Here is a 26,339-nt window from a genome sequence, read left to right as displayed (position 1 = left end):
AAATGTCCGGCGTGTCCACCTTTCTCGCATTTCAAGCCACGCCCTTCCCCTCCGAACACCAATTGGGTTAGGGGTTAACGACTGTGCCACCTGGTGTCGAAACATCTATCCAATCAGCAAGGCACCTTTCGTTTCCTTGTTTACTCTCCCTCTTCGGATGTTGCAGTAGCATACCCATCTCTTTAATTTACCAACTTCTCCAAACAGGATAGCCTACACACCTTGCGCGTGCAAGAAATTTATTTTTTTTATATTTTTTATTTTGTCAGCGTATGCGCACATTTTTACTGCTGACATCAAAGACATTCGAATATATTTTAGTACGCAAGGTTACATAGGATTTCATTGGTTATTTTTGACTGAGAGGTTAAATAGAGCCAGCCTCTTGCACGCCTAGTTTTCTCAGCCTCACACACAAACTCAGCTGCACTAACTAGAAAGTCCAGTTTCTCAAGCAAGTCCTAGAAACACCAGAGAGTCCTGGAGGCACCATGGACCTCGACAGGTAAGACAAAGTCGTTAATATTGCGGTTAATAACTTCTAACTAAACTTCTAATTTCGATAGTTTATGTCTTTAACCTCGATTTGTGGTACTACCCATTGGTAGGCTACTGCCATAGCCTGTATAAAATGGGGTACTACAGATACAAGTCCCTAAATGCAACACAGACACTGCAGAAATGACCAAAATGAATGTAATGGTAATATTATAGTGATTGTGTATTAAGAAAACCTTATTATAATCGGAGGTCTACTGTCCTATAATTATTGCAAAAGTATTGAAGTTCTCTGTGAATATTAAAGCGTGTAGGCCTACTACTTGGACTGTGTCATGTGTGTCCTTCTTGGCAGCCTCTTTTGAATGATTCTTTCTTTAGGAAATAACTCCTGTCAGCTTGACATGTTCAGAACAGAATTAGTGCAACTTTTGTTATTTAAATTTGACATACAGAAGTGAACTTACATAAACATGCATCACATGGAGCGGGCAGATCCATTGAAGTTTGGTGAGAAACAGCCTGGGGCAGACTTAGTGGCTTGGCAGACGTAGCTTCTGTTAATGACAGATGGCCTTTAGAGTAACAACGCAGCTTCATTGTCTCCTTTCCCATGGTCCTGTTGTCCTGTCAGTAAACGGCTGGTGGTGGTGGTACCAAATGAGGGGCTGGTGCCCTCTCGTCGAGCGGTCAGCAGCGAGGATGAGGCGTGGAGGAGCTACCTGGAGAACCCACTGACTGCTGCCACTAAGGCCATGATGAGCATCAATGGAGATGAAGACAGTGCAGCGGCACTGGGACTGCTGTACGACTACTACAAGGTGTAGAAAGCTTGACATTACAGTAGGGATGTAAAGATGCATCCTGAATCGGTTAAATGTCGATATAAATGTATCCGGATTACACCCGGTTTAGATAAAAAGTGAATCGTGCTTGCAGTGTTTTTTAGACTGCCTTGGGCGTAATCTACTTTTAAGTTTTTGTTGACTTCACTACTTTGTGTTTTGATTTTATTTATTGGAAGATATTTTTTTCTATTCATTTAGTTATTTTGGTGTGGGATTTGAACAAAAAGAGAAAAATAAATCAATAAAGACAGATTTAAAAATTTCATCAAAATCAGAGTTTCGTCAGAATTTCATCTCTATTTTTATATACTATGCTTCCCTCAAGACTTATTATTGATTAGGTCCACCCACCCCTACCAACCCACCTCCCTTCCCCCAACCCACCCTACCATCCGCCCACCTCTCCCACCCCCGTCCCCATTTACCTGCCTACCGCACGTTTCTTTGCACAGTTTATATATAAATAAAGGAATATTTTTCAACCATTTGTCCGCAGCTTGTTCTGTTATGAAAACCGTATCTTAAATCGTGAACCGTATCGAAACGTGAGTTGATTGTATCCCTACATTACAGCCAATATAATAAATTGACTTTGCTATAACCCTGTCAGGTTCCCAGAGAGAGGAGACGGGCCTCCAGCGACGGTAAACCCACAGACCCCTCTGCTATGGGGCCTGATCCTTGCGGGAGCTTGGAGATACTAGATCACCATATTCACGCTCTCAGAGCCATGCCTGTCAACCTTTCCCTAAACAACACCACAACAGAACATCAGGGCTCCAAGTATGGAGGCGGTAAAGGGGGAGGTGGGGCGACTCCGGCTGTGGTCAAGACAGAGGGCCAGATGTCCATGGGAGTGTCCTGCTCTGGGGGATCCTACCAAGGAGAACCCGGAGATCTGATACGGATGGTTTACCAGCAGAGCCACTATGATGTGTCCCGCGCTGGGTACTTGAAAGATCAGCAGAGAAGCACTCCAGACAGCACATATGAGGATGCTGTCGAAGGAGAGGTGAGACTTGTTACACAACTGGGGTACGGGTGAACTGGGGGTGGTCTTACGTCCTGCTTTGTAAACCTGGATCACGTTTGTAGGATTATTTTTGCTTCATTAGTGGCAGTTTTCAGCATTTCTCCTCCTGAAACGCACAGTATCTATTCTTCTTTAACAGATGTATTCCAAAAGTCCCTCCTCGGGAGTTGATGAATTCCACTGCAGCCTACCAATGTAAGTTAAAATTCACTGATAAGTGAAAGCATTAAAACATACATATTTTTTTTTTTTTCTCTTCAAATGTGTGCACAGGATGTTTATTAGGTTTGAAAGGATAAGGCTTGCAATATTCTATCTTCTAGACCAAAACCAAGTCTGCCTCTCAGTACTTTATGACTCCCTCAGCCTTTCTGGGGCTGTCCGCCCCAAGCCTATTCATTCCTACTGAACAATAACTATCTCTTAACCTGGGACACAAATACATGGATACATTTTTATTTTTATTTTTTTTAAGACCCAGTCATTTCCTAACATAGCTGGGGACTGTAGTTTTTAGCAAATGTTACTCACAGGAGTAAATGGTTTTTGTTGGACTGTTTTCAGGAGCTCTATGGCACAGAGGAATAAGATCTATCTATCATGGGTTTTGATCTTTTCATGGGATTTGCTTACAATAACAAAAATGCCACCAGACTTATCATTTAAAGCTGCGCTGTTGCATTTAGGAGTACCTGATAAATTGAAATGAATCTCTTTGTTTAGGGGCATAAGAGTGCCATAAGAACCACTTCTTGCTTCAACTTCTTCTCATGGTCAACTACTTAGTCCAGTCAGAAAACCAAATCAAAAATGTATTCGGATTTTGTTTTTTTTTAATCAAAATGTTGTATATCGTGCTAAAGTTTGCCCCACACATGCTTGTGTTCTTCCAGGGGCAGCTTCCAGTACAGTCTGGAGGCCAGCATGTCTATGCGGCCGCGGCAGGTAGAAGGACCCATGGCTTACCTGAACCGGGGCCAGTTCTATGCTTTGACACTGTCGAAGGCCGGCTTCAGATCGTCCGTACATCAGCCCAGAGGCAAATTGCGGGTGAGTGGAACGACGCCGTCACACGGGCCTGATGGGGGCCCATCCAGTAATGAGCAATGCACCATGGGAGGCTCTGAGCTGCAGCGGGACAGTATTGTACAGGTGAGGGAGAGGAGATAGTTCATGGAGAGGAAGCTAGTGCTGGAGGTTGAGGGTTTTACATTTGGCTTATTGTTGCGTAGCGTGAAATCTTGTTGCACTTAGAAATGTCACATTTGTATTTGATTCATTTCTACCTTGTCTTTTAGCCCGATTATACTGTAATATATCTTGTGTATCTTTGCTTCTACTTCAGAGTGTTATCATGGTTGTCTTTGGGGAAGACAAGTGCAGAGACGAGCAGCTGAAGAATTGGAAATACTGGCACTCCCGCCAGCACACTGCCAAACAGAGAGTCCTGGATATTGGTAAGTTGATTATTGTTGACAGGCCTGCCTGATCCATTCATGGTGTGATGGGGTTTATGAGTAGAACAGGAAGAGGCCCAAATTAAAAAAATGGCACACACTTTTGGTTTTGAGTATCACCCTAGATACAGATATTTTGACACGTGAGCTCCACAAAGCCATAGAATTAAAAGGAGAGTAAACGTTGCACAATTCGAATAATTTTTCAATCCTTGATTCCCACAAGCACTGTGAACAGACAGCCAATGGGTTTGCATTTGCATAAACGTTAACGGGAGAAATAGGCGGAGGCCTGGACTGAAGCCATATCCTGCAAGATCAGCAAGAGACAGGCCTCAACCTGTGGTTGAAAGTCTCAATGGAATGAGGCAGAGATGTCAGACACAGTGGAGCTTTTCTCTGTGGCAAGTTCATGCCAGTACCATGGTGAAATCCATAACCCAATGTATATGTGATGACATCTTGAGTGTTTTTGGAGGTAACAATGGCCTTATGAGAATTTTTATTGATTTGGAACTTGATTTGTTGCAAAATTGTTTCACAGGTAAAAAGATGCCAGAATGTGATATTGATACTATATTTAGAATAAACTAAAAAGCGATGAATTAGAAATTAAACCAATGGTTTCCAACCTTTTTGGCTTGTGAACTCTTATAATATTGGCAATAGCAGTCCGACCAGAGACTCGGGTTTGTTGAGTGTTGAAAGACCATGAGGTAAAGGTGTCCAATATTTCACAGAAAAAGCAAAGGTGTGTGTGAACAGACAGCCAATGGGTTTGCATTTGCATAAACGTTAACGGGAGAAATAGGCGGAGGCCTGGACTGAAGCCATATCCTGCAAGATCAGCAAGAGACAGGCCTCAACCTGTGGTTGAAAGTCTCAATGGAATGAGGCAGAGATGTCAGACACAGTGGAGCTTTTCTCTGTGGCAAGTTCATGCCAGTACCATGGTGAAATCCATAACCCAATGTATATGTGATGACATCTTGAGTGTTTTTGGAGGTAACAATGGCCTTATGAGAATTTTTATTGATTTGGAACTTGATTTGTTGCAAAATTGTTTCACAGGTAAAAAGATGCCAGAATGTGATATTGATACTATATTTAGAATAAACTAAAAAGCGATGAATTAGAAATTAAACCAATGGTTTCCAACCTTTTTGGCTTGTGAACTCTTATAATATTGGCAATAGCAGTCCGACCAGAGACTCGGGTTTGTTGAGTGTTGAAAGACCATGAGGTAAAGGTGTCCAATATTTCACAGAAAAAGCAAAGGTGTGTGTGTGTGTGTGTGTGTGTGTGTGTGTGTGTGTGTGTGTGTGTGTGTGTGTGTGTGTGTGTGTGTGTGTGTGTGTGTGTGTGTGTGTGTGTGTGTGTGTGTGTGTGTGTGTGTGTGTGTGTGTGTGTGTGTGTGTGTGTGTGTGTGTGTGTGTGTGTGTGTGTGTGTGTGTGTGTGTGTGTGTGTGTGTGTGTGTGTGTGTGTGTTGTGTCTTCTCAGCTGTAACTGAGAGTGGGTCTGGGAAAGGTTCATTGACAGTTCATTTCCAAAGGGGCGTCACCAACGGACGCAGCTTAGTCTCAGAGACCGAGACGTCCTGACCCAATCAGGCGGTGAAACGTTGGCGTCACTGTCGGTGTTGCCAAAGGTCTCCGTTTGTGGCCGTTGAGACTGCAACACAACCTCGCAGATTCTAAACCGAAACGGTTCAGAAGCGTTTCTTAAATTTCTCCGGTTTAGGGGCCCCATGCGAGGTGTAAACGTAGCAAAAGATGCATAATGTAAATGTAGCCTAACACTCACTGAAACAGTTTCCTCTAATCTTCCGTTTACATGCAGCCGACTTCAAGGAGAGCTTCAGCACGATCGGGAACGTGGAGGAAATTGCTTACAACGCTGTCTCTTTCACATGGGATGTCAGCGAAGAAGCTAAGGTAAAAAAGCAACCAAAGAAGATTAGGGGGGAATTTTCTGTTTGAGACAAAGCAAGAATCGATTGATCTACAGGTGAGACAAGACAAATGAAATAGCTTTCACCATTTATTCTCTTACCTTCACTTTCACACCCACTCAGGCTGTTAACAAATTAGTTTTGGCATGTTTTTCTTTCTTTTTGCTGGTGGAATACTCAAAGCCACTATTGGGAACGATAGCTCTATTAAACCACAATAGAGCTCAACAGTGACCGTCCACTTTTGTAACGGTTCTGGTTCCCTATGTGTTTTTCCCCATTCAATTGTTCCGTTGATGTTTTAAAAAAAAAATTGCTTATATAAAGAGTTTTACATCTGAAACCGAGCCAACCAGCTACGAGAGGAATTATGACCATAACATTTTTGGTTCCGGCGCAAAAAAACATTTTGGAAAAGGCAAAGGTACAAGACTGTACAGAAACTATCATAGACGTCAATGGTAGATGGTAACAGCGAGTTGTACAAATCAGACATTGCTGTTATGCTTAGGATTGTGGGTAGTGTAGTATTTCTCCATAAGATTTTTTTTTCCTGAAACAAGGTTGATTTTCATACGGACTTCTAGCTTTTAGAAGAGCAGGAACCTTCGTTTCACAGATCAGTGTACCACTGACCACGAGTTGGTTTCGACATTATGGCTAGATAATCAAAATCCTTATGGAGAAAATCAATGGGATTTTTAATTTCTTTACTTTCTGCAAGGCCAGGCCCCTCCACCCACTTCTTTGTCCTCAGTGACAACGGGAGCATCGCTTGCTTTGTGTTCGTCATTATTTTTAATGGCGGACAGGCCGGGAGGGCACACTGCAGTAGACCCTGAAAGGAACTACTCAGATAACACCTTTTTGTAACGGTGTTCAGTTGAATAAAGACAAATGGCAAACATGTAAACACACACAGCATCAGCCCGCCCTACACACACACACACACACACACACACACACACACACACACACACACACACACACACACACACACACACACACACACACACACACACACACACACACACACACACACACACAGCATCAGCCTGCCCTCAGGCTGTTTTGGGCTCAGGAGAGTGTGGCTGTAGCTCACTTAATGAGAACGCTGCAAACAGCTTCATTGTAAGAGAGGTAGTGGTGAGCTCTTTGGGTTTGTGGATAAATATTTACTGTTTGGCACGAACCTTCATTCCACTCTAATTATTTGGCTTTTTCTACATTCTTGTTGTACACCGGACTACAATAATGTACCATTATTTAGAGAATGTAGTGTAGACCTTGATCATTGTTGCAGCTTGCTGTGTTTCATCAAGCAGTACTCCAGTGATTAAGAAGGCTCCAAAACACTTGATCCTACACTTCCCATAATTCAAGTTGCATCTTTTCAATAGACCCTCTCTTTCTGGTAAATATCTACATCTTTTCTTTTAAGACTTTTCATCTAGTGCCAGGTCAACATATTTACATATTTGGTTTTGAGTGAAATGTCTTAACTGTTGGATGGGTTACAATTAGATAAAATAGCGACTTTATTGATCCCACACTGGGGAAATTCCCTTGATACAGCAGATAAGGAAAATACTCATTAAATAGAAAACAATAGAATAAATGGAAAAAAATAAGGATAAGAGTAATAATGGTAACGATAGATAGATAGATAGATAGATAGATAGATAGATAGATAGATAGATAGATAGATAAGGTGCCGATGAATAAGAAATGGGATATCTCAAAGTAGGAGGTGACACAATAAATATGCATAAATGACCTGCGGTAGCACTCCTTCCTGCACACTGAGGGCTCTATTTTTTTTTAGATAATGTTTTTGGGCGTTTTAGGCCTTTAATTCCACAGGACAGATGAAGACATGAAAGGGGAGAGAGAAGGGGAATGACATGCAGCAGAGGGCCGCAGGTCTGAGTCGAACCTGTGGCTGCTGCGCCGAGCAGTAAACCTCTATATGTGTGCGCCTGCTCTACCAACTGAGTTAACACGGCCACGAGGGCTCGATTTTAATGATCTCCGTGCATGGTGCAGGTGTGTTTAGGGCGTGTCCAAATCCACTTTTTGCTAGCGGTAAAAAGGGTCCGGAGCATGGTTCAAAAGTGGATGCAGTCTCCGTGACGTCACCCATAGGTTTCTGAAGAGCCAGTGGGATGCTCTGTGTGGGTGGCCCCGCCCGTTGCCATCTTGGCAGTCTAGCTTGGCAGTCGAACTTCAGTCTCGCAGGCTACATGACATGCCCGCTGTACTCCAAGACACACCCACTTCACTACACCACCTGCCCCCTGAGATGACTTCCTTGATTAATGTACTTATTTAAAACCAAACCATCATCTTTTCCTAAACTCCTAACCAAGTAGTTTGGGTTTCTAAATGAACCCAGCAGCGACGTTTTGAGAGCATGCCATGTAGTACTTTTCACCCACAGTATTCATGAATGTAGCTATAGAGACTAAACCGTTATTTATTTATTTTTTTGTAGCAGGCTGTGAACAGGTTTATTTCTGCTAGAAGGATTTGGATCTACAGGGATTGACTCTCTTTTGGAGCAAGAGGCCACTTTATGAACTGCAGTTTCTGGTATCTTTGCGTTGGCTTCATTATTCAGCCCTGTATGGAGCTAGATTTGCGTCTTTATTACATGCGAGAAAATAAATGATCTGAGAGACAAAAAAATGTTGAGAGCAAAAGTTATCACACTGATAACAAAAAAGCATTTTATGAGAGAAAAAAAAAAATACTTGAGAGAAAGTTTTCATACCAACAGCAAAAAATAGTAAACTTGCTCAGCCAGTGTAATGATTTAGTTCGACTCCCAAGACAAGACGATGCTCACCCGACTGGCCAATAGAAACATGGCCCCGCCCATGACATTATTTTCACAGCGAGAGCAAAATCCTGACACTAGAGCAAGAAATTACATCAAGAGCAAAGACTTAGGTTTTGAGAGCGAGAAGAAAAACGTTTTGAGAGAAACAAATTTTTTTTTTGAGAGAAAATGTTTTCACACTGATGGCAAAAAATATATATTTGAGAGTTTCAAAAAGTATTTTGAGAGACTTTTTTTTTTTTTTTTTTTTCTCAGAAATAAGTTTTAAAATTTATATAGGTTTATGTTCTGTGAGAAAATACTTTCAAAAGTTTTTTTTTTTTTTTTTTTTTTTTTTTTTTTTTTTAGTCTCAAATATTTTTTGCTGTTGGTATGAAAACTTTTTCTCTCAAATATTTTTTCTCTCTTAAAATGCTTTTTTGCTATCGGTGTGATAACTTTTGCTCTCAAACATATTTTTTTTTTCCTCTCAGATAATTTATTTTCTTGCATGTAATAAAGACGCAAATCTAGCTCCATAGCCCTGGAGGTTGCCACTTAATACTTGCAAAAAAAACTAAACCTAATGACATTCCCATCAGGTTAACCTGTACTTAGTGCTCTTAAGCAAATGCTCGCATGCTAACACGGTAAACTAAAATGGTAAACATGTTTTTTTTATGACCTGCTATATATCTCCATTGGGATCATGTTATCATGTTGACATTAGCATTTCACTCTAAGCACTACAGTGCCTTATTACAGCCGCACAGAGGTGCTAGCGCAGCTGTAGGGATAGTTCAAAAAGTATTGAGCTGAGGACCAACATGTTGTTTTGTAATTGTGATTAGGGGGGGAGAAATAGTTGCTCTCCTAAATGCCCCCATCCCCCCAGTACAGTCCCTTAGTTATGTTGTTAGACGTGTGAAACGTTTTACTGATGTAATACATACAAGTGGACAGCAGCTCATAACACTGAACATCAATTAGGTCATTTTCTAATTGGTCTATATCGACCACGTTCCCCTTCTGGGATTGCTGCCGGAAATTCCGCTGGATGTCACTATTTTCAGTCGGGTGTCCGTCACATTCCTCTTTCTTTGCGTTGGAATTCTAACCTCCGGTGGATTTCTGAGGACTATGGTTAACTGCTCCTCAGATCTCTGCAGGGTAAATCCAGACAGCTAGCTAGACTATCTGTCCAATCTGAGTTTTCTGTTGCACGACTAAAACGACTTTTGAACGTACACGTGTTCCACCAAAACAAGTTCCTTCCCGAGGCTACTTTGCAGAGGCACCCGGGGCTCCGTCCGGCGCTCGGCACCGCCAAAGACGATTGTGATCGGAAATGATAATAAACCAGAGCACGTTTTTCTTCCATCCCGGAATGCTGTGTGGACTAACCAGACCCTCCTTCGCAGGGCTGTGGAGGAAGGTCTGGAAATACGACTATTTTCTTGTTAATATTGCAGTATAAATTTCATCCTCAATGCACTCATTTCGTCATGCTTCAAGAACCTCATTTCCAAAATCTCTGTATTTCTCTCAAGCCAAAGGGTGAATGAATTATTCACCAGAATATGAATTGCAACCCGAGGATTGAGTGCTCGGTGGGGAGCAGGTTGACTCTGGTTCTGTTGATTGTGTGGCTACGCTATCTGATACAAATGAGGTAATAATAATAATAATAATAATAATAATAATAATAATAATAACAACTATGTATATAATAATAACTGTATGTATATAGCATCTTTGTAACAAAGTTTACAAAGTGCTTTGACAGACAAGTGGCCTTGCTGCTGCACACTGACTGTGCCTCCACACGGGACTGCTGGAACCAAGGTGGAGGAGGTTGGGAAAGAAGACCTCTGTTATTGTGAGGAAGGCTGTGGGCTCAGATGTCCCTGCTACCGCGTCTCTTTCTCTCGGTGCCACCCAGAACTTTCGGTTCCCAAACATAATTGGATGTCCAATTAGGCTCCAACCATGGCTCCAACGGGCTGACAATACAAAATAGGTCTTTTTGGTGCAAATGGATCAGTTATTTATTTAATTTTCTTTTTTTTTTCCCGCATGGCTCTGCTGTTGCTAAGCAACTATCATCATCGGCATTGTAATAGGAGTGTGAAATGTGTTGGTAGGGGAGATGAGCTGCCCCCTTGCAGCATGACTGCTGTTTTTGTTTTTGTTTGTACCTGGTTGAGCGGATGGCACTGAACAGCCACTTACCGGTGCCCTCATGAACTTTTCAGGAAGGTATTTGAAAGCCTCCTACACGCACGCACGCACACACTAGCAGCAACACGTCCATTGCTTCTGGAGAAATTGAAACGGCTTAGGTCTGTGGAGGTGTGAATTTGTGGAGGTGTGTAGGAGGCTCATTTGTGCTCCAGGCCTTTCCAGCCCTCACCTCTGCAGGTTCAGGCACGGTGCTGCGTAGTGGGAAAATGTGCTGTTACGCTGCGGTGAGGAATCTCTACCGTTACCCATCTCTGCCGACCTGTTGCTCAGGCTGTCGGACCTGTTTAACTGGAAAAGGCATCAGAAGTTTATGTTGGTTTAGATGGTTTGGCATCATTGTTAATCGTGGGAATCTGTTAAATGTATGAAGATAACCAAAAAAATAAATAAAGTGAAAACGTTAACTGTGATTTAAAAGTTATAGGATAGTACTGCGATTTGGGTGAGATTTTGTAAATTTGGTTTCTCTCTCAGCTTTTAAAAGATTCAGATTCAAGATCGGTTACAATTTAACCAGCTAATTTCTGCTATTCGCCAAATTTGGAAAAAAAAAAATTGCAAAATGATAAGAAGAATAAATTTAATGGTTTGTCTCCCACCAATAAGATGTTTAAAATGGTTATGTGGTGCAAAGATAAATAAAATAATATATATTTGGAAATTAAATATCACAGGCACTGCACTTGTTCCACACAGAACCTGCCTGTTTTGGGAAGACCAATTTAATGAACCAATTTTGTGGAAAGATTACTTTAAAACAATCTATAGAACTACAATTGATTCATATTCCAGAATATTTCAACTTAAAATCTTTTATAAAATTATTGCAACAAAAAAGTCTCTGGTTAAATGGCAGATAGAAAAAGACCCTTGTTGCAGGTTCTGTGGGGATGAGGAGGAAGACCTGATGCATTTGTTTTATTTTTGCCCGCATGTTAAACTTTGGGCCAATATACAGATATGGTTAAAGTCTATGGATATTGTTTTGTGAATCACACCTCAGAATATTTTGTTATGTGTATATGAGGGTAAATGCAAACACTTTTTGAATATGATTATTTTGATAGGTAAAATGTTTATTTTTAAAGCTAAAACTATATCAAATGTATGTATAAAACACTAAGAATAGAGTTTATCATCAGCATATGCTGGAAACAATTATAGCAACAAATAACAGAATAATTGAGCATGAAAAGAAATGGAATGTTTGTTTACTTGAATTAGAGGATTGATTTATGTTAATTTTTTATATTTTCTTTATTAATTTTGTTTGCTTGGTGCTTCTTTTTATTTATAGTTTTTTTTTTTTTTGTTAAAACACTATGAATGTGGAGTTGATTGTGGTATGAATGCATGGGGGAGTGGTAGGGGTGGGTGGGGGGTTTGAAGTTTGTTTTGTCTTTGTAATTCTTAATTTGTTCTATGTATTAGATTCTAAATAAGAGATTCAGCAGCTCTGCTCTGCTACATTATTTAGCTCCAGGAAAGAGTTCTGTTGGAGCGAAGCCTCACATTTCTAAAAGCTGTGGCACAGAGAGGTCTAGAACAATAATAAACCACCACTAATTCACAATTTCAGAACAGGATACACACTTTCTTCTAAATCGGTATCATTCTCATAGATTGGAAACTTTTTTGTCAGCATATAAAACATTTAACATCAGGAGCCATGACTGAATTATTAGGACGCATTTGGCTGAGTGTAGTTTCTGGCCTGTGAACTGCAGCTGTTGTGACTCATGAGCCTGTAACCCTCTCACTCATCACTGCATTAGACATCATTCTATCATGATCAGGTTGAGGTTCACTAGGGAACAAAGATCTCCACGTGTGTGTGTGTGTGTGTGTGTGTGTGTGTGTGTGTGTGTGTGTGTGTGTGTGTGTGTGTGTGTGTGTGTGTGTGTGTGTGTGTGTGTGTGTGTGTGTGTGTGTGTGTGTGTGTGTGTGTGTGTGTGTGTGTGTGTGTGTGTGTGTGTGTGTGTGTGTGTGTGTGTGTGTGTGTGTGTGTGTGTGTGTGTGTGTGTGTGTGTGTGTGTGTGTGTGTCTTGAATAAAGCATAGACAAAAAAAATGAAACCTCCTCCTTTCACTAGCTCCTTGATCTGATCTTACACACCAGCCCATTGTGAAATAGTTCAGTTCTCTTTTCGTTTTTTCTTTTTTTTCTGTGACTGTTATGAGAAAAATAAATTATAACCAAAACCCTAGATCTACTACTACTACTGGATCTGACTGGCTATAAAACTTACTGAGCTGAAGACAGGCGAGTGGGTTCCCCTTCCTAAAATAAAGTAATACATGTTTTTATTCCATCCATCCATCTTCGTCCGCTTATCCGGTGTCGGGTCGCGGGGGGAGCAGCTCCAGCAGGGGACCCCAAACTTCCCTTTCCCGAGCAACATTAACCAGCTCCGACTGGGGGATCCCGAGGCGTTCCCAGGCCAGGTTGGAGATATAATCCCTCCACCTAGTCCTGGGTCTTCCCCGAGGCCTCCTCCCAGCTGGACGTGCCTGGAACACCTCCCTAGGGAGGCGCCCAGGGGGCATCCTTACCAGATGCCCGAACCACCTCAACTGGCTCCTTTCGACGCAAAGGAGCAGCGGCTCTACTCCGAGCTCCTCACGGATGACTGAGCTTCTCACCCTATCTCTAAGGGAGACGCCAGCCACCCTCCTGAGGAAACCCATTTCAGCCGCTTGTACCCTGGATCTCGTTCTTTCGGTCATGACCCAGCCTTCATGACCATAGGTGAGGGTAGGGCGAAAACTGACCGGTAGATCGAGAGCTTTGCCTTCTGGCTAAGCTCTCTTTTCGTCTACAACGGTGCGATAGATTGAATGCAATACCGCACCCGCTGCGCCCGATTCTCCGACCAATCTCCCGCTCCATTGTCCCCTCACTCGCGAACACAACCCCAAGGTACTTGAACTCCTTCACTTGGGGTAAGGACTCATTCCCTACCTGGAGAAGGCATTCCATCGGTTTCCTGCTGAGAACCATGGCCTCAGATTTAGAGGTGCTGATCCTCATCCCAACCGCTTCACACTCTGTTGCGAACCGATCCAGTGAGTGCTGAAGGTCGCAGGCCGATGATGCCATCAGGACCACATCATCTGCAAAGAGCAGCGATGAGATCCCCAGCCCACCAAACTGCAACCCCTCCCCACCCCGACTACGCCTCGATATCCTGTCCATAAATACTACAAACAGGATTGGTGACAAAGCGCAGCCCTGGCGGAGGCCAACCCTCACCTGAAACGAGTCCGACTTACTACCGAGAACCCGGACACAGCTCTCGCTTTGGTTGTACAGAGATTGGATGGCCCTGAGAAGAGACCCCCTCACCCCATACTCCCGCAGCACCTCCCACAGTATCTCCCGGGGACCCGGTCATACGCCTTCTCCAAATCCACAAAACACATGTAGACCCGGTTGGGCATACTCCCAGGCTCCCTCCAGGATCCTTGCGAGAGTGAAGAGCTGGTCCGTTGTTCCACGACCAGGACGGAATCCGCATTGTTCCTCCTCAACCCGAGGTTCAACTATTGGCGAACCCTCCTTTCCAGCACCTTGGAGTAGACTTTACCAGGGAGGCTGAGAAGTGTGATACCCCTATAATTGGCACACACCCTCTGGTCCCCTTTTTTAAAAAGGGGAACCACCACCCCAGTCTGCCACTCCTTTGGCACCGTCCCAGACTTCCACGCAATGTTGAAAAGGCGTGTCAACCAGGACAGCCCCTCCACACCCAGAGCCTTGAGCATTTCTGGACGGATCTCATCAATCCCGGGGCTTTGCCACTGTGTAGTTGTTTGACTACATCAGTGACTTCCGCCTGGGAAATCGGCGACAATCCCCCATTATCCTCCAGCTCTGCCTCTGACATAGAGGGTATTAGTCGGATTCAGGAGTTCCTCAAAGTGCTCCTTCCACCGCCCTATTACCTCCTCAGTTGAGGTCAACAGTGTCCCATCCTTACTGTACACAGCTTGGATGGTTCCCCCCCCCCTCCTGAGGTGGCGAACAGTTTTCCAGAAGCACTTTGGTGCCGACCAAAAGTCCTTCTCCATGTCTTCTCAAACTTCTCCCACACCCGCTGCTTTGCCTCTTTCACGGCAGAGGCTGCAGCCCTTCGGGCCCTTCGGTACCCTGCACTGCCTCCGAGTCCTCCGGGATAACATATCCCGGAAAGACTCCTTCTTCAGTCGGACGGCTTCCCTGACCACCGGTGTCCACCACGGTGTTCGTGGGTTACCGCCCCTTGAGGCACCTAAGACCCTAAGACCACAGCTCCTCGCCGCAGCTTCAGCAATGGAAACTTTGAACATTGTCCACTCGGGTTCAATGCCCCCAGCCTCCACAGGGATGCACGAAAAGCTCCGCCCGGAGGTGTGAGTTGAAAGTCTGTTGGACAGGGGCCTCCCAGACGCGTTCCCAATTTACCCGCACTACACGTTTGGGCTTACCAGGTCTGTCCAGAGTCTTCCCCACCCCTGACCCAACTCACCACCAGATGGTGATCGGTTGACAGCTCTGCCCCTCTCTTCACCCGAGTGTCCAAAACATACGGCCTCAGATCAGATGAAACGGTTATGAAATCGATCATTGACCTTCGGCCCTAGGGTGCTCTGGTACCAGGTACACTTATGAGCATCCCTATGTTCGAACATGGTGTTCGTTATAGACAATCCATGACTAGCACAGAAGTCCAACAACAAACAACCACTCTGGTTTAGATCAGGAGGCCGTTCCTCCCAATCACGCCCTCCAGGTGTCTCCATCATTGCCCACGTGTGCGTTGAAGTCCCCAGCAGAACAATGGAGTCCCCCACTGGAGCCCCATGCAGGACTCAGTCAAGGTCTCCAAGAAGGCCGAATACTCCGAACTCCTGTTTGGTGCATATGCACAAACAACAGTCAGAGTTCCCCCCCACAACCCGCAGGCGTGAGGGAGGCGACCCCTCTCGTCCACGGGATAAACTCCAACACAACGGCGCTCAGCCGGGGCTTGTGAGTATCCCCACCCGCCCGGCGCCTCACACCCTGGGCAACTCCGGAGAAGAAAAGAGTCCAACCCCTATCCAGGAGTATGGTTCCAGAACCAAGACTGTGCGTAGAGGTAAGCCCCACCAGATCTAACCGGTAGCGCTCCACCTCCCGCACCAGTTCCGGCTCCTTCCCCCACAGAGAGGTGACGTTCCACGTCCCCAGAGCCAGCGTCTGCTGCCCGGGTCTGGTCCGTCGAGGCCCCTGACCTTCACTGCCACCCATGTGGCATCGCACCCGACCCCAACGGTTCCTCCCACAGGTGGTGGGCCCATGGGATGGAGAGGGAGTTGCCACGTAGCTTGTTCGGGCTGTGCCCGGCGGGCTCCGTGGCAAAACCCGCCACCAGGCGCTTCGCCGACGAGCCCACCGTCTGGGCCTGGCTCCAGACGGGGGCCCCGGGCTTCCTCCGGGCAGGGTCACTCCATCTCTGCTTAGCTTTTTCATTGGGGTTTTTGAATGTTTTTATTATCATCTTTAAGTTACCAGTTATTATTTCACCTGTGACTATTAAAGATGCATTTCCTTGATTTTTTTGCATATGAACCATCCAGCTACAAAACATTCTATACAACTAGTGAGATGGTTTTAGTTTGTAGAAAGACAGAAGGACATTTTCTCATTGACCATTACTGTCAACTCTGAGTGATCGGTGTCATTCTCCGTCTTTAAAAAAACAAACCATTAAATTAAGTTTTTCATTTTGGGCCCTGTCAGATGATCCCCGGTACCCTGACACCACCTGCCATCTTCCAAATGTGTACATTTTAGTTTATAATGAACTGGATGTTTTTTAAACTAACTTGTATAAAAGTGAAATATTGTTCCATACATATTTTTATTTTTTATTTATACAATTGAACTGTCAGTGACCACTTGAAATTTAGCTCAATATTTCAACCATTTATCCATTAGGGACCGTTTGGTATTTATGGAATGGACCACCGGAGGAAAATAGGGGAGGGTCATGTCTTTTTATTCTTTGTTGTAGTACAAGGTCAACTTTTGTATTCATAGAAACAGCAAAATTTCAAAGTGGCTTGTTTGGTGCATATTTTTCCATGTCGCCCTCAGTCTGGGCCCTCCTTTGCTACCAGATGGGTCTGACCCATGAGTTTGCTGGGGGGCAGGGGGAGCACTGCCCCCCTGGTGGCTGAAACGGATAATTGCATTGTTTAAAAAATGAGTGGAATAATTACGCCTGGCATGACAAGATATTTTATAAATATCTTAGCTAAATAACCCAAAACAACTAAATGGTGGTAGGTAATACATCTTATTTCATATACTGCTTTAGTAAAAAAAAATATTTTCTGGCAGACGATGGGAGCAGCAGGACGTAAAAAACGACAGTCGGGACATCTTACCGTGCCAAGGTTACAATAAAGGTTTCCTAAATGCCATGCATATACATTTGATGTCATGGCTTACTAATTGATTGCGGGTTTTGTGTAGATTTTGACTTTTATAAGTTTATTCCACTTTGTTTAAACAGCGAAGTGGAGGAAGAATAGTGACTAGTCCATAGCAACCAGTTTGTGTGTTGAATGTTACCCAGAGTGCTTTGCTGGATGGTCTCAATATTTCATTGTTTTATTTCATGTGAATACTAGTTTACTAGAGGAGTAACTTAGTATTTGAAGTAATGCAGGTAGTGTGCATTTAGTTTCCATGCTTATTGTGTTTCCACAACAACGTTGGTGAGTAAATCTACTGAAATGGCCCCCACACCATAACCGAGGAGTGGGATGCGTCAGATGACAATGCAGAGGTTTAGTCATGGCTGTAAAAAAATGATGGTAATCTGTAGATTTGAAGGTATCGATACATTGTTGGGGGAGGGTCATGCCTCTTTTCCAAATTGTTTTGGAGGGTCATAGAAAAATGATTACTGGCGAGGGGAGGGTCATGTCTATTTTGACTAAAGGTCCCAAAACTCCTCTGGTGGCCCCTTAAATAAATAACTTACTTTTAACTATTTGACCTATTTATTGATAAATAGGGTCATGCTGTTGTATTCCTTACTTTTAGCCAACTGATTTCAACGGTTTATCCATTATTTACAGCCAGAGCTTTATATTAATTTTTTTATTAATCACCAGCCAAAAATCTGATTGGCAACTAAATTTAAAAATGTACCATGGCTGTTACATTTTTAAATTTTTGTGGCCAATCAGATTTTCCACTAACCTAATGGTTACTAATTTATAAATAAAAAATAATTAAATTTCATCTCGGCCTCCCTAAAAATTCTAATTATAAAAAACAACAAAAAAAAAAAAAAAAAAAAACAATTTCAGATCTTCAAGTTAGAGTTTGCAAACTTATCTGTTTGTGACAGAGTACAAACCAATTACAGGTTCAAAGGGCTTGAAACAGGTTTAATATGCCGTCAAGGAAAGGGTTAACAGAAAGGTAGTGTTGGCCAATCAGAGGAGGTTGTGCCAGACTTCCGTTTTTGGCTGAGTCTCTGATCTGATCGGTCAGAGGGGGAGCAGGAGACGGTTGGGAAGTTTAACGTTGGTAGTCTCCAGAGAGAAGGCACAGATTAGAACCCAAATTGAAACGTAAACAACTAAAATTGCTTGAACATTGAGTCAAACTGGTCGTTATGACTGTGACTCATAAAGTGTCAGTTTTAGTTCCATCATATGTTAATAGTGTCATAAAACGTTAGTTGTTCACTAGCTAGTAGGGCTGTGTATTGGCAAGAATATGGCGATACGATACATATACACATATACGTGGGTCACGATTCAATATATTGCAATATATTTCGATACTGTGCGTTTTTTCTTACACCCCTACTAGCTAGCTCAGAGATTATCGACTAATGAAATTACTGATTTAGCAGGGGGGGGGGGTGGTTTAACGCTTTTGCAGGGCACTGTATCCATGTCACATTCTCATTGAGGACTGTGCCCCCCTAAAGTTCTGATCCTAGAATTGCCCCTGTGAGGATTTATAATTTTTTTTTAATTATAATTATTTCTTCAATTGAGTCGAACGACTCAACAATCTTTCCATGTACCCTCCGGCAACTGCAGAAGTGCCCCGTTTCGACCCGGTCTCGTCTTATTTTTTGTCTCCTAGGTCTTTATCTCCGTGAACTGTCTGAGCACAGACTTCTCGTCCCAGAAGGGCGTGAAGGGGATGCCTCTGATAATCCAGATCGACACCTACAGCTACAACAGCTGCAGCAGCCGGCCGATCCACAGGGCCTTCGCTCAGATCAAGGTCTTCTGCGATAAGGTGAGGAAGGCCTGCTGCCACAGGTCTCTTCCCTGGTCCCGTCAACCGTGAGCAGACTTGAAAGATTTATTTATTTTTTGCTTTACTTTTACTTTCTCTGAGCATATTCTGTGGTTTCTGTCCCATCTACCCCGTGTGTGCAGGGTTTCCGTGGGGTGTCTAAATTTTAGACCTTAAAGTCCTAAATTCGCTGAAGTATTGTGTTATAGGTCTTAAATAATTTTAAACGGGTCTTAAATTTTCCTACATCCATGTAACGCTACCTCTAATGCATACTGATTTGTTTTTTTCTTTTGCTCGTCCAAATATAATTTGCTGTATATGTACAGATGATTATTATCCCGGGGCGCTTTTATTCAATTTGAATACATTTATTACCTTTTGAAAGTACTTTTATAACTCTGCATTTCGTTGTACTTCTATGTCGTGATATAGATCTTACATTTCATTCATAAAGTTCTTAAAAAGGTCTCAAAAAGTCTTAAATTTGACTTAGTAAAACCTGCAGAAACCCTGTGTGTGTTTGCAGGGCGCTGAGAGGAAGCTTCGTGATGAGGAGAAGAAGCAGCTAAGGAAGAGGATGAAAGGTCACAACAGTTTTTTTTTTTTTTTTTTTGTTTGTTTTTTTTTATTCTTTCTTTCTTCAGTTTGGCTACTACTAGGGCTGGCTATCGTTCAAAAATGTTCGATACCAATACCGTGACTTCGATACCGGTTCCTAAACGATACTTTATTTCGATTCCAGTTTTAATAAAACAAACAGAAAATTGCATTAAACCCATTACAGCACAAATCTTTTTATTTCAGCTCCTACTACCTCCGTCTCTGTGTAACGTTAGACAGCCAATCACAAGCATTAAAAATAGATCTGTGCCTGAGAAGTATTGAATTCGGTACCCAGCTCTATGAATTACAGAGACTTTTGTGAACAGAAATAATCCACTAAAACAAAGTTCCAAAGCACTGTCCAGGAAAGCATAAAATGTAATACAAGAGCTCGGCAGAAGAGTGAAAGAGCCAGGGAAATGTAATCAAACCGTATCGAATCTGTACTTGGGATGGTTGCCTGGCAACAGATGTTGATTTCACCCTCTCTCTGGATTAGGGAGAAATTGCAGCTCGGGGCAGACGCCTCCCTTTAAGAGGGCTGATAACACGCTGTTCAAAACCATGACCGACCTGGAGGCCCAGCCGGTGCTCTTCATTCCTGACATCCACTTTGGAAACCTGCAGAGGGCCGGGCAGGTGATGGACCACTCCCTGTCTCATTGTCTAAAATACACACACACACACACACACACACACACACACACACACACACACACACACCCTCCCTCCCTGTCTCATTGTCTACAATACATACATACATACATACATACCCTCCCTGTCTCTTTGTCTAAAATACATACATACATGAATACATACATAGACTCACACACTCTCACTCACTCACACACATAGACAGTCATTCACTCACACGCTCTCTCTGTCTCTCTCTCACTCACTTACTCACTCTCTTACTCTCTCACTCACTCACTCACTCTCTCTCATTCACTCACTCACTCACACACTCTTTCTCTCACTCACTCACACACACTCTCACTCACTCACACTCTCTCTCACTCACTCACTCACACACTCTCACTCACACACACTCTCTCACTCACTCACTCACTCACACTCTCACTCACTCACTCACTCACACACTCTCATTCACTCACACTCACTCACTCACTCACTCTCTTACTCTCTCTCTTACTCACTCACTCACACACTCACACACTCTCTCTCTCATTCACTCACTCACTCACTCTCTTTCTCTCTCTCACTCACACACACACTCTCTCTCACTCACTCACACTCTCTCTCTCTCTCTCACTAACACACTCTCACTCACACACACTCTCTCTCTCTCTCTCTCTCACACACTCTCACTCACTCATACTCTCTCTCTCTCTCTCTCTCTCATACACACACACTCTTTCACTCACTCACTCACTCACTCTCTCATTCACTCACACTCTCATTCACTCACTCACTCACTCACACACCCACACACGCACACAGGAAATGTGCCGTCATTGTCCAGTCTTGCAGTGTCCCTCATGTTGTCTGTTTCCTCCACTTGCAGGTGTTTGCTTTCAACACTGAAGAGGTGAACGGAGATGGGTGAGTATCATATACGGTTATTATACCTACCTCTAGTTCAGGGGTCTTCAATGGTTTTTAGGCCAAGGACCCCTTAGCTGAAAAAGAGACCTCTTACTATATATTTTGTCTAAAAATGAGTTGCATATTAAACTGTGCCTACAATAACGTGTAGGGTGGCCTAAAGCCCCTATGTACACTTCTTTTTTTAATATGGCGCATACAATACTAAGCTATTAAAATAAAAATTGCTGGCATAATCATATACATATACATGGTTTTAATGTTAAAATGTAGCACAGTGAATCCTTAAGCTTAACTGTATCTGTACCTATAGGCCAGTAAGCCTATCATCAATGTTGTGTTCATGGAAAAAAAGGTTTATCTTTACTAATAATATGTTGGATTCATGGAAATGTATTTTCAGACATATTTTAATTTTGGTTGAACAATAATTAATTAAATAAATGAAACCTTTATAAGTATGATGATGATCTAAGTCTGTCTGTCTGTCTGTCTCAGAAGTGTTCTGGTGAAAAGGATGTCCCGTGTTGCTGAGGAAGATGTCTGTCTGCCTCAGCCCAAGAAGTCCAAAGTGGAACTGGAAAGGAAAGGTTTGTAAATGTTGCGTTTTTTCTCATTACCCATGTTGGATCTCATACTTTATTATTTAACTGAATGAAAGCCTTCTCTATTCCACGACTCATCAGTCCTGCTGTATGTGAGGAAGGAGTGTGATGAAGTGTTTGATGCCTTAATGCTGCAGACCCCAACCCTAAAAGCATTGATGGAGGCAGTGAGTATTAATGAAGTATTATAATATAGTTTGAGCTCCTTTAGGCCAAACAGTAAGACAAACACATTGCATCCATTGCACTGAACAGGATTAGTCAACACCAGATCATTTATATAACTCTTTTGAGAGCGTGATGATACAGGTAGGGCCTCATGCTGCTTCAATGTGTTGAAAATGCACCGTTTCGTCACTCTGTTTCACAGATCTCAGAGAAATATGCGGTGCCTGTTGACAAGATGGCCAAAGTTTACCAAAAAAGCAAGAAAGGGTGAGTGAGTCAAACTATTGCGAGTGTGAAGAGTATTCAGCCTCTGTGAGGCTGCACGGTGGTGCTTTGAGCTAAATGCTGACGTCTACGTTTTGCAGGTGTAATGTTTACCATGTTCACCATCTTACTTCCCTGTGTTAGCATGCTAACATTTGCTAATTAGCACTTAATCCAAAGGAGAGTGTATGCATCGTCAGCTTAATATCCTCTTAATGTGACACCTTAGGAGACCTTTCAAAGGGTTTTATGTTCAGTGTAAGTTTCCCTGGGCCAATGTGTTGAAATCACCCACCTACAGCTTAAAGCCTACTGATACATTATACTAAACCTACGCACTCAAGTTTGCATTCTTGACTTCAGACATTAATATTTCCACTTGAGTGGATTTTTACTTTCCATGTCCTTTCGTTCTTTTACAAATTGAAATTGCCAATCTCTTACAGTGTTAGTTTATAACAAGAACATAGAACCCTGGGAACATAGGGATGACCCTAAAGGCCCAGACACACAGAGCTGATGGCCAAACGTCGGCAGAAAAGGCAGTTGGGCTGATCGGTCTCCCAGAGTTGGTCAAGAAAGTGCCTCGGAACACCAACGTCTCCATAACAGCAGGCGACGCTAATCTGTATTGTCGCCCAAAAATGAAAACCGGCAGCTGATTGGACGAACGCGCCACGTGGGTCTGGTTTCTCCGGAAATTCAAAAACAGACTGTCATGGCGGCTTGTTCAGAATACGATCTCATTCTACTAAAATAGTTCACCGAAACGTGTTTCTAAAAACAAAAAGAGAGAAATAGGCCATGCAGTTGCTGAATCTGTCTTCATTTCAGCTCAACAAAGGTCAGTTTAAAAGATTTTCCTCAGATTTTGAGAGACTAGTCACGCTCATCATGCTCCCCATTTGCGGGTTAGCACTCTACCAATCAGATGGGTCATTTGAGTCCGACTGCCAGCAGTGCCCGCCCACAAAATTACGAATCCCACTATGGCCGCGCCAAGAACCACCCTACAAAGCAGCTCGATTGGTTGGGGTTAGGCATTTCACCTCAAGTGGTTAAGGTTAGGATAGCCAGTTGGTCAGGGGATAGGACCTGAACAAATGGGGTTACGTTACCTTGCATTCTCATGGACGCCTGGCCAATAAATGCTAATGAAGGGCGGGTCTTGGCGTGGCCATAGTGAGATTTGTAATATCGCTACCCGCCCCGCCGATTATACATATCAAATCGGCCAAAATGAAGGCCAACGGCCCCTCGGACGGACGACTGCACGGAACACACTCGAGTCACTGACCTCGCCAGACTGTCCGACGGCCGAATATCGGCACTGTGTGTCCGGCCCTTTACACAGAGTACAGCTGAGGCTGATGGGAACGTCATTACTTTTGCAGGTATTTGGTTATAAACTGCAGATGAAAGGTAATATCTATTTCACTTCATCCGGTGGAAGACTTGAATGTCTGAAGCTAATTCCGTGGCAATCCATCCAAACCAAACGAGTGCTGAGATAATTCACCCCAAACCAAGCTTCAGGCGGGGAGGGGTTATGTACTTCAAGTTGTAAAGCGTATGTTTTGCATGTTGTTTCAAAAGACAAATAAAAAGTGTTAATCATAAAAAAGTAACCGGCGCACTCTGGTGTGTTAATGTCTTTGTTGGTCCTCAGGGTCCTGGTGAACATGGACGACAACATCATCCAGCACTACTCCAACGAGGACACGTTCATCCTGGCTATCGAGAGCTCTGCACAATCCTTACGGGTCACTCTGTCAGAAATCTGACGGTTGCTAGCCACAGCACTGTATCCACCACAGTCACTCTGACGCTTTAGCCATGCCATGGGTAGCAGTTGTGAACATTTGCTGGCGGTATTAGATGGTGGCAGCACCAAAATGTGTTCCTTGAGGCCTATGTGTGGCCTAAATACAGTAGGAGTGTCAGTTTGTTGTCCTACATGGATCATTGGCTAAACACCCCCCTCCCCCACCCCCCAGGCAACCGCCACATCCACCTCACCTGCTGCAGAACCTGTTTACTACACATCCTGCTGTGGGAGGATTTCTTGCATTAGGAACACCGGCTTCATTTTGAAAATGTATGGAAGTGTCCATATTTATGGATCAAGCGGCCAACCTGTTTGGTTAATCAGCTAGTCAAGAATTTCACAGGTAGTGAGCCGGGAAATATCAAACAAACTAAATAAAATTTAAATAATAATGAAGTTGTTAATACTTGGTGCGCCAGGAAAGAGGTCTTTACCCATGTTACCACAAAGCATCCAGCCAGCTTGCTGTACTTTGACAGGAAGAACACAGCACGGTATACAGTATAGCTTTTAGATTACTTGATCAGATGTGTGGAAGGTTCTCGCTTCAAAGCATGTCACGCAACATCTTTTGCTGGCATCTTTCTTAGTTGTCCATTTTTTTTTTTTTTTGCGATTTGTCGTATCAGGCACCATTATGGAACACGACAGTAAGTCTCCAGGATGCTGTTTAACAGTTTTGCTTCCTCTGTGCATGTGTTTATTGCTTTTCCTCTGACTGTAGAGACTGGAGTCATTAATAATAATAATAATAATACATAAGTTTTATATAGCGCTTTTACATGGAACTCAAAGATGCTTTACAAACAAAGAAAGAGAAAGAAACAAACAAGATAAGTAAATTATGGATGGTATTTTAGGGCATTAGTCTGAGACTACTGCAAACCATCGCAGTTTAACCGTCTAATCGCTCACTGCCTGTGTTTACCCCTGATTCCCTGACAGCTTCAGTAGCCTTCATTTGCCTCATGCACCATAATGTACAGTCTTTTTTTTTTATGAGTCAATAAATATAGTTTTATATGCAGTCACGCGTGTCGCATTTTATTTTACCACATTCTAATGAGGCACCCTTTATCCAGATCCTTTGCAGCCCTATTCCATAACCTTTTCCATAAGGTAAGTGGCTATATGGTAATTTTTTGTTTTTTTGACACAACCTGGAATCTCAAAAGTTTTTCTTATAAAAGGGTAATTTTCCTATGTTTTTGTGTCTAAGTGACTGGGGACAACAATCAACTGACATTGGTCACTTGGCAGAGGCGAAGTAAGTTACAATGTAAGTTAATAGGGCAATTGTCCAGCTTGTATTTACCTTCACAAAAGTGCTCCTTTTGCCACCTACAGGCTCAGATTAATATTCTAAGTGTCTGACAACATTAAAGTGATGGTTCGGAGTAATTTCACCCTAGGGTCCTTTGCACCATGACCTCGAGCCAAACCCCCCCCCAGAAGCTTTCATCACCTGGGTCTAACATTGGGAGAGTTAGCGTAGAGTAGCGTTATCAGCTGAATAGCTTATTAGCGCAGGGGCTAATGGACCCACGTTTGTATCTTGTAAATGACCCCACTAATAATGCCCGAAATGATAGTAGTACAAATAGGTTATGTACTCGATGGATTGGAAAGTTTGTAAGTACACCAGAAGTTTATGAACACTTGCCTGCTCTCATCTGCTCTCTGTTGCTTCTGCTGTTGCTGCTGCTACCTGCAGTTAGACGAGTGCTTAGGGCTGTCGACAAATTACAACACAGAAAAGAGATACAACAAAAATATTTATTAATTTAATGATTAAATAAGCTAATGTCTCCAAACTTATCTCAGTTATTACTCGTCTCCTGCTAGTTATACTACAGCACTTATTTAAAAAAAAAAAGTTAAATTAAAAAATATTTTTGTTGCATCTCTTTTCGGTGTTGTAATTTGTAGACGGCCCTAAGCACTCGTCTTACTGCCGGCAGCAGCAACAACAGCAGAGAGCAGAAGCCAGCAGGCAAGTGTTCATGAACTTCTGGTGTACTTACAAACTTTCCAATCCATCGTTTTATGAGTACATAACCTATATGTACTACTGTAGACGTTTGGTATCATTTCGGGCATTATTAGTGGGGTCATTTACCAGATACAAACGTGGGTCCATTAGCCCCTGCG

General features: G+C 43.1%; 1 protein-coding gene across 2 annotated transcripts; it reads left to right on the top strand.

Moving 5' to 3' along the window:
• Positions 1–109: 109 nt before the first annotated feature.
• On the top strand, positions 110–25,185 carry LOC114557750 (grainyhead-like protein 2 homolog). Of its 2 annotated transcripts, none has more exons than XM_028581400.1 (15): positions 110–505; positions 1,133–1,319; positions 1,957–2,358; positions 2,519–2,574; positions 3,273–3,531; positions 3,725–3,836; positions 5,677–5,771; positions 18,993–19,151; positions 19,681–19,738; positions 20,257–20,396; positions 21,283–21,320; positions 21,822–21,913; positions 22,010–22,095; positions 22,299–22,363; positions 24,030–25,185. In XM_028581400.1, exons 1-15 carry the CDS (start codon positions 492–494, stop codon positions 24,142–24,144), a joined length of 1,878 nt encoding a protein of 625 aa, XP_028437201.1. In that variant the 5' UTR covers positions 110–491; the 3' UTR covers positions 24,145–25,185. The 2 variants fall into 2 exon arrangements, with proteins under 2 accessions (XP_028437201.1, XP_028437202.1); XM_028581401.1 differs by having other exon boundaries at positions 111–505; positions 3,273–3,429.
• Positions 25,186–26,339: the final 1,154 nt, after the last annotated feature.

The sequence above is a fragment of the Perca flavescens genome, chromosome 6, assembly GCF_004354835.1.
Source record: "Perca flavescens isolate YP-PL-M2 chromosome 6, PFLA_1.0, whole genome shotgun sequence".
NCBI classification, from domain to species: Eukaryota; Metazoa; Chordata; class Actinopteri; order Perciformes; family Percidae; genus Perca; species Perca flavescens.
The sequence above is the reverse complement of the archived record's forward strand: the minus strand, read 5'-3'. Positions and strand labels throughout refer to the sequence as shown.